The sequence below is a fragment of the Cariama cristata genome, unplaced genomic scaffold (assembly GCF_000690535.1).
Source record: "Cariama cristata isolate BGI_N322 unplaced genomic scaffold, ASM69053v1 scaffold31211, whole genome shotgun sequence".
NCBI classification, from domain to species: domain Eukaryota; kingdom Metazoa; phylum Chordata; class Aves; order Cariamiformes; family Cariamidae; genus Cariama; species Cariama cristata.
In genome coordinates, this window is record NW_009598035.1 from 1 (window position 1) to 8,985 (window position 8,985).

Sequence of the window (8,985 nt, forward strand, 5' to 3'; positions counted from 1 at the left end):
AGCACCCCCTCGGTAAGGGTCGCCGCGGGGTCTCTGGGCGGGGGTCGCGGGGATGGGAGCCCCGGGGTGGTGGAGCCCCGGGCAGGCTCTGCCAACCGAGCCCGACGGTGTCTCCGTTGTAGTCCGAGGCCCACGGTTCAGGCGGCTGAAGATCGGAGCGGGTCACCGGCTGGACGTGAAGGCCTCGGGAGTCTTCGGTGGGTCTCGTCCTGGGGAGCGCCGCATCCCGCCGGCTGCGAGGTGATGGGTTTCCGCGTGGGGAAGAAGCGGTGAACGCTCAGCCCTTACGCAGCAGTAACCCCCGGGTCTCACAACCCAGCTGGGAGTATAAACACTAAACCATGGAAGAAACGATCCAACAAGGCACTGGCAACGCCAGGAGACAGGAGCGGCCCTTTACCCCCGGCACCCAGGGCCTTGCTCCTGCCCCTGACACCGTCGGTGGTCTGCCACGTAACCCCCCATCTCCACTCCACCACTTGAACTGGCTTCACTGTGGCCGGCATCACTAAATGTTTGCCCTGAAGTACCCACATGAAAAGTTCTGGGGAAATCCCAGAGCCGTAGCTACAGCCTTATAGTTTTAATGACAAGCAATAATTTGGGGATGACTTTTAAGGAGATACAGCCTTTACAGGGGGGAAGAAAAGCAGCCTGGGTGTGCAGCGCTGTGTAAATGCACATCAGTAACTTTCCGTGCGGCTGAGTAACAGGTTCCCCATCTTCTGTGTTTCAGTACTTGGCATAGGCCACGGGAACAAGCTGCTCACTGATCTGTACAACTGCCACCTGACCAAGGTAGGTGATGGCTCTGAAGGGCCTCAGAACATCTGAGCGCAACCTCACGCTTGATTCCTGCCCCGGTGCCCCGACTGGCGGTGATTCTGCTTTTGAATCTCAAACCCATCAACGCTTTTGAGAGCTTTTCAGGGTCCAGAATTTCATCCTTCATGTGAATGTCCACACGCAGCAGCGTGAGCAGAGGATGCTGCTGTCTTTTTGTGCAACGTCATCATAGCCTGCACTCCCTAGCAGCTTCATGGCAGAATATTGCTACTCAATTGCTTGGAGTATTTCTTTGATAAATTGCACTCTTTGCCCTTCTTCAAGGTTTACACTGTTGGTGGGCTGTTTGGTAAAGCCACTGATGACTTCTCAGACACAGGGAAGCTATTAGAGAAGACAACATTTGGTAAGAAACTGAATGATGTGTTTTAAAAAAAAACAACAACAAAACAAAAACAGAACAGCAAACAGACAGCATGCTAACTGTAAAGCCTTTAACCAGGTAAATTGCACAATGGTAAAAGGTACACCTTACATGCTTTCTAGTCGTTGTTTTTATGTGCAGCCCATGTGCAATCCTGATGTCAGAGTCCACCTGTTCAAAATACAACCACGATATATACAAAGCCAATATGAGTCCTGATGATAGTGGTTGCCACTGGATTGGGTGGGACCCAGATCTCTCTATAAATCATACCTAGAGATAGTGGTTAGAAGCTTGCATTGAATAAAACTCTTCAAACCCCCGATAAGAGCAACTGGAGCCAACATCCTGAAATCACTTAAGCAAAATGATTCTTCCCTTTGTAGTCCAGCGCAGTGCTGCTCTGTGCGTTACCACGGTACAGCCAGGAGAAGTGACGCTGCTGAAGCCACCTCTCGGCGGTTCTCATCAGCCCATTTTGATGTGACTGCCTGCCAGAGGGACACTAATACCCTGATGGCACGTTTCAGACTGCTGTCTCTTTCCAGTTTCTGGATGGATAATTGAGACTTTGTTTCTACCTCAATATTTGCAGATCATATCACAAGGGAGAAGCTGGAACGGATTCTTGCTGTCATTCAAGGATCAAATCATAAGGCCCTGCTGATGTACGTATCCAATGGGGAAATGCAGCTGACCTGATCCGACTGCCGTTTGCTGGTCATTAAAACAAATGAGATGACTTACTTTGCCATAATCAGAGTCTTTAAAGGTTGGAGTGCTAGACAGGACCAGAGAGAAGTTACTCTGCGTGCTCTGTGCTCTGGTGAGAGGTTGCAGTTAAGTGTCCTTGTATCCTGAAATCTCCAGCTATTTTAGGACCTATTAGCTACATTAGGACCCACAAAAATATCTTGTAGACATGACCAAGTACCTCCCTCCCAAACTGTGCTACACCACTGACAGTACACATATCCTAGCGGTAAAATATATGCGAAGAGTCAACACACAGGCCGTTGTAAGAATTAAAAATTGCAGCTCTGCTTTATTGGGGGTGGAGATATTTTGAATCCCATTGAAGGGAAGTACTAAGTGTCTGCTCCCTTTTTTGTTTTTCCAGGTATTCTAACATTGACATGAAAACACAAGAGGCATACGAGCTGGCTGTCAAAGGGTTGATTCACCCCATGGGAAAAAGCCCTCCGATAATCACAGCAATCCGATGCCTCCAGTTTGCACTTCCAGAATTCCAGCTAGGTAGGACTGGTACAAAATGTAATGGGGAGGTCTGAGTATATATTATGGCAAATAAGTCGGTAAACTTCAGTTTCTTATTCCTGATTTAATGCAAAATGAGTTGGTGGGAACTTTTTATCAAGACATAACTGGTAATCTCTGCAGAAAATTTAATATTTTGTAGTTTCCAGAGTCACAAAAGCACCTCCTTGTTAGATGAACTCTTTGGTGCAGTGGAAGGATTTTTTGGTAGGGCAAGATCTGGAACCCTCACAATACTGAAGCTGCTTTATAAATCAAGCCAGCTGTGCACCTAGCTCACAGGTCTTTCCCTGCCAGTTCCAGATCTTAGACTGCAGCAAGAAAATTTGCATAGTGAATACCTATGGGGCAAAATTCTTCCTTTTCCCAGTGTTTCAGTGTAGTGCGGTTCAGTAGGGGATTTGTTTGTTTGTTTTTGTTGAGGGTTTTTTTTTCCAGCTTGGTTTGCTTTCCTGCAGCCAGTCTCCTCACAAATTACCTGTCTTATTAAAAAGGTACCTTTTCTTACCCACTTTGAAATACCTAAATTTCTGTATTATTCTCCTGTATCTATGAGTTTTTCTAAAACATTCACTTTGGGAGGGGCTAAGACATCCTGCAGAATTCCAGAAAAATCATCATCCACCTGTGCTGTATCTTAAATAGTCTCTTCTATCAAACCAGTTCTTTCAGCATAACTGTGAGCGATGTCTGGATTTAGACAAGGTCTGAGTTTGTGTGAACGCTTTGCTGCTTCTAAAGGAATCTCTCTGTCCTTCTAGAAATCCATTGCTTGCATGAGACTCAGCAGTACCTCCGAAAAATAGTTCATGAGATTGGTCTGGAGCTGAAATCATCTGCTGTGTGCACACAAGTGCGAAGAATACGCGATGGTGTTTTCACACTGGAGGATGCTCTCCTGAGAACCCACTGGAACCTGCAGAGTATACAGAATGCAATTTGGGACTGTCAGCTTAAAGTGAAAACAGAGTTAGAGAAAACACTAGGCCATCAAGATAAAAGTAATTTTTGTAAGATGGATGCGGAGATGGCCCACGCTGCAGACAGCTGAGTGTGTGCAATGGAGGGAATGTCCACAACCAATCTCTGTAGCACAATAACACAGCTACATGCTGACAGCATGATGGACAGCAGAAGGAAAGAGGTTAATTGCAGTTCACTTCCACCCTTTCCTTGAGATGCCTTTAATCAGAGAGGCATTTTTTTCAGTGACAGGCTGTATAATTTTTTTTAAAGCATTGCAAACAGTTCATTAACAGGAGTTAGCTGTGCCAAAATTCCTGTTGACTTCGGGAACATTAGGTTGCCAAGGGATATAAAAACCCATCCCCAAATTGTTTAGCAGCAGGAAATAGACAGCATCTTACAAGAGCTGTATTCCCTTGATTGCACGGATTTGTTTGTTCCTTGCAACTGGCAGCATAACTTATCTACTATATGGATTTTATTTTCCCTCTGTTGTCCTAGAGTATTTTCTTTCCATTAGCCCTGCTTTCAGGCACATAAAAGCTCAAAATCAGACTAAGAGAGGGATGTGCAGAGGGAAACACAGCTTACACAAAGCAATGCAAGGAAATGGTTATATCCAGAGTAGGCGTGTGTGATGAGTAAAGTGGCTTGTAATAAGGATTGATGCATAAGATACACAAGAAATAAAACTGAAAGTGACCTAAAGGGCAAGAGGCTGGTTCTTGGCTCAGTACTCATCCATGAGTACACTGACTCATTAAAAAAGAGCGTGCTGCTTTCCCCCCCGCCCCGAGGAACCAAGGGTGTTCAGGGGTCTGTGATATTCTGCTCTGCAGCAGCTCTGTGCAGACAGCATGTACTGCCCTTCAGTGAAACTCTAAGCTCTGTAATACCATTTGTTCTCTGTTAGCTCATTATAGCTGGGTCTGACTTAGCAGAAATACACTTTCTAAATTTAAATTAAAAATCTGAAGTTACACTTAACATTATTGCACTCAATATTATTCCAGCTATACACTTAGCTAGCAAGTTTGGAGTTAGTTATTTATAGAAAGCAGCAGCAAATTTGTTCTGTTCCTCTTCTGGATTTGGACAAAGGCCAGCATATTTCATCCTCCAGATGATAACCATTAAGGTACAAGAAGTAACTCTAGGAGGAGCAATGAGAGAGGCCGTGATGAAGTACCAAAGTGGCAGAGTCGAGTCCTGTCCTGAAGCACCCCAGGAGTTATTAACAGACCCTGGAATCTTTCAGTTGTTCTGGGTTTCCCCATCCTGCAGAGCGCCCAGAACAGCAGTGGAGCATAGCTGCCACCACACGGCACGTCACCGTGCCAGCTGCAGGGACTCCCCAAGGGCAGCTTGCTCTTACCTCAGCTGGTTGGTTCTGTGTTCGTCCTCTGTGGACAAGGGACTGGGGTCAGGGCACCTTCCATGGACAACTATCTTGTGTTAACTGAAGTGTAAACCCATCACTGCTGAAGTGTGAGTTCTGGAGCCGGGCAGAACATTTGCACAGCTACAGCTGCAAGTTTTAATCCTGGTACTCCTACAAGGAAGGAAAGAAAACATGGACTTCTCAGTCCTTAAATAACCTGCTGTAACTTTGGTAAGGGAGTATGATTCATCCCCCATGGCTTACACCTAACACAAACTGAAGGAACTTCTTTACATACTTCCCATTGCAAAAACCATTTCCAGTTGCGTGTGCCATTGCCAGACTGACATTTTGGTTGGAATATTCCAGGCTAAAACAGTTCTTCCACACAGAAAATACCAGCCAAAACAGCAACATGGCTTTGGAGAACAAAGTTAGCATTTCCCAGTTCTAGCCTTCTTGTGACTTTTTGCCTCCTCTTAAAACTACTCTAAAACACAGGAGTTTTCCACACTTGGCAAGAGGGGTTTGTGGCGGGGAGGATATACCCGTAACCATACCACTGAGTCTGTTCTTATATGGCCACGGTAAATACCCTCCAGAGAAGCACACCTGCACATTAGCAGAGACTTGCTTGAATGAATCACAGAATATGCAGGCTTTGTCGGTCTCCCTGCTTTAGAGCCCCCACCCCCAGCTTTTGTGGCAAAACAAGATGCTTATTAGTGATGCTTCTGGGCCAGGTCCAGAACCAAGAGTGCAGAAACAATTATCTGTTCTCAGCAGCAGCCTTGTGACCGTTTTCTGGTTTCCAAGCACTGTGAAGACAGATTCAAATTTGGAAGTAAAGAGCAGACTGCAGCATGGGCCTGACTGGAGACCAGGGGGGGAAACTTACTGGCAACAAGATCTTAGAAGTAGAAATGGGCAGAAGGACATCAAGCTTGAGTGAAAAAGGGACAATAGATCTGCAGTCAGCACAGCACTTTTGTCACTTAGAACTGCCCAAAGCAGCCAAATTTAGTCTGTGCAGTCACCCTCAATCCTAACACCTGACACTGAAAGACTCATGCTCTCAACATAATTTTGTGTTTCGGACATCGCTCACTTTCACAGTGACTCTGCGTTTAGAGGAGAGTAAAGGTAATTCCACACCTACCCATTACTGGGCAGTGCTGCCACACTGTGTCCATTAAGAGTCCTCAGAAAATATTTGAATAATAGATGTTAATAGTTGTCTCAGAATACAGTTTAAGAATATGTTCCCAAGTTCATACAATGTTTTATAGGCTCTTAAAGTGAATTACCGAGAAATGTGATAGCTGCTTTATTCAGACTGGACAGTTCAACACAACTTCACATTTTGCCATTTACTACAGAAATGATACAAAACCTCTAGATACCAGAGCAGTTAAGTACAAAAATAAAGCAGAACACCTGGACTTATCCAGATTCAATCATAAAACAAAGCCAAACCCCAAAACCACCACAACTTCAGCCTTCTTCCGTCCCTACTTCTGAGGGTTTTTTCTTTTCTTTCAGAGCAGCTATTATACTGCACATTTGTATGCCCTTACTTCCTCTATCCGTTCAGTATTCAAATAGACCTGGGATGTTGTAGAGAAGCAAAGGCTCCATGGGAAGAATCTTATCAACCTGAATTACAACGTTTCCAACGAAAAAATAAAAATACTGCTGATCAGGTAGCAGACTAAATTATCCAAAGTCCTATATCACTTTCCCACAAGGAGGGAACAGTTGATAAATTCAACAATTTGCATGTTCCGAAGCTCCTTCGAAATAAGGCTGTTAGCCCACACTCAGTTGCAATTCTACATACATACTTCCGAGGCCGCCTTATGTCAATTCTAAACCGATATGACACCAAAACATAATGGCCCAGTAACAGTCATTTTTGCAGGACGTGGCTGTCTTCAGGTTCAATACTAGTCGCTAAGCTCCAGATCGTATTCAGGGTAGAGTTGCTTTGTAGTAACCCCTCGAATAACAGCTAGAAAAGAAAGAAATACCATTGCTTTCATTAAACAAAGATCAGATCAGTCAGGAAAGTTGTGTTTTCCTCCTAGTAGCCCCTAACTATCCCATGGAACCTCCCGTAGCTAAGAAACCAATCTAAGGTTTTGCAGCTGTGCTCATGCTTGACTCAACACTTTTTTTTAAGCATATGAAGAACAAAACTGACAAAAAATTAATAAGACTTATCAAATTTTGGTAATGCATAACACAGACTAAAATACCAGTAAATGACAATTATTTCACATGTTCAGTTCTAAAAACATCCCAAGAAAATAATGACAGAAGCATTTGTGCTTGCACAAGTGATTGCACAAGCCCAGAATTGAAGAGTCTTTAAAACAAGCTCTGCCCTCATGGCGTAGTAGCCTCTCTCTGTCTATATGAAAACATTGACTAAGAAGTTCTTCCAACAGCTTTCCCCTTCCTTACCCAGCTTGCCCAGCAGCATCTGTCCAGCATCTTTAATATCATTATACTCATGGAGGAGAGAGATGTGCTGCTCCAGTTCCTCCAGGCTGTAGCCTCTGTAACAATAAAACCAGAAAGGTCAAAAATGACACAGAGGGATTGCTGCTGCTGCTGCATAGTGAGTGCTGCCACTACTGACCAAGCACAGCAAGGGTATTTCAGATACCCAAGCCTGGCACGTCAAAAGCAGAATCTGAAGGCAGCACGTACAGTTGCTGCAAATCATAAACATGAAAGCTACAAATGAGTAGATTCTCATTTTGATTTTTTTTTGCCACATCAAGACTTATTAAAAAAACAATCCACCTGAATTCTCAAATCAAGTAGAAACAGGAATGGGCTGTGGTGAATTCAATTTATACATATCTCTAATCTGTAGCTAGGGAAAAAAAAATAATTAAGAAGGTCTGTTTATCCTTGAGGATAAAACAAAAAAGCTTTTGGAACAGGCTTTGTTGTTCTACCATTTCCATTCTATGCACTACACATTTTCTTAGAAAATATCACTCCTTCACAATGAATAACCCACAGAGATTAAAAAAAACCCTCTTTAAAAATCAAGGAGCAATTTTATCTCACGACAGTTGCTAATAAGCAGCTGCCACAGTGTGTCATAAGAAACCACAATAAAACAGTTGCACTATGCTGTATGCGGCACCCGTCATGCCAAAGTGTTCTACAGGCCACTTGCCTGCCTGGAAAACACTTCTGCTTCCTGAACACAAAGGTTTAACCCACTCGCCCCAGACACAAAACAAGTGAACACTTGATCAAGATGGAACAAGAGGAAACAGTTTTATCTAGGACTAGGCAGGTCATACAAGTCATGATTTCAATTTTAGTTCTCACACGAACAAGCTCTCTTCTGGTAGCATGACGTGTTATATTATCATGATGGTTAAAATTATTCGTTCCCAGTTTACATGTAATTATCTCAGCAACATCTGGGATAAAGTTACAATCCTCTTATCCAAGCTCCTAGTAAAATTTGTTTTGCTTTACCAAATAAACAGGAAAGAATTCCCTCTTGTCTTTAGCAGATCCCATAACTCAAAACAACACTAATCACCATTGTATAGCACCATGATAAAAACGGCATCAAAAGAGGTCAGCTTTTAGCACCAATTCCTGAACCATATTTTGTTTTAAAAACAAAAATAATTGAGGCATCCCAGTGAACACTGAGCTTGCCAAGGACATACTCGGACAATAATTGTGCAATTTCCTGGTCTAGAGCAAGGTCTTTCTGTTTCAGCTCTTCAATTTCATACCGCAGGGCTTCTTCACTGGGTCCATTAGGTTGGTGGGAACTTGGAGATGGGATCTGTAGAGCACAGAAGACATTTAACACTAACTCAGCCCTGGATAAGATACTATAGTGCTGGAGAGCACTAATCAGAAAATACTCTGTCACTGGACAAAAAAAAAGGGGAAAAGGAAAAAAATATCTCCTTGGCAGAGGTGGTGGGGGGAGCTCAGGTAAAATATTTACAGTTTTACATAACGTTAGCCTACTCTATTTCATATTCTACAACATTTTATAGATTTACAGCATAAAGTTAAAATAAACCATAAAAATCACAATTTGGCTTGTAAGAGCAGCTCCCAGTACGACGCAGAGCTGAACTCGGCAACGAACAACTTC

The 8,985-nt window shown here is 43.6% G+C and overlaps 2 protein-coding genes across 2 annotated transcripts; one reads left to right on the forward strand and one right to left on the reverse strand.

The window, feature by feature from the left end:
• Positions 1–52: 52 nt before the first annotated feature.
• Positions 53–3,761, forward strand: TRUB2 (TruB pseudouridine (psi) synthase family member 2). Its single transcript, XM_009709139.1, has 6 exons — positions 53–197; positions 737–798; positions 1,111–1,192; positions 1,806–1,878; positions 2,331–2,467; positions 3,250–3,761. Exons 1-6 carry the CDS (start codon positions 53–55, stop codon positions 3,537–3,539), a joined length of 789 nt encoding a protein of 262 aa, XP_009707441.1. The 3' UTR covers positions 3,540–3,761.
• A 3,020-nt stretch (positions 3,762–6,781) lies between these two features.
• On the reverse strand, positions 6,782–8,664 carry SWI5 (SWI5 recombination repair homolog (yeast); the record flags this gene model as incomplete). The annotated part of the gene is made up of 3 exons (XM_009709140.1): positions 6,782–6,846; positions 7,302–7,396; positions 8,543–8,664. Coding segments are annotated over 3 exons (282 nt in total), but the record flags the coding sequence as incomplete, so codon positions are not given.
• Positions 8,665–8,985: the final 321 nt, after the last annotated feature.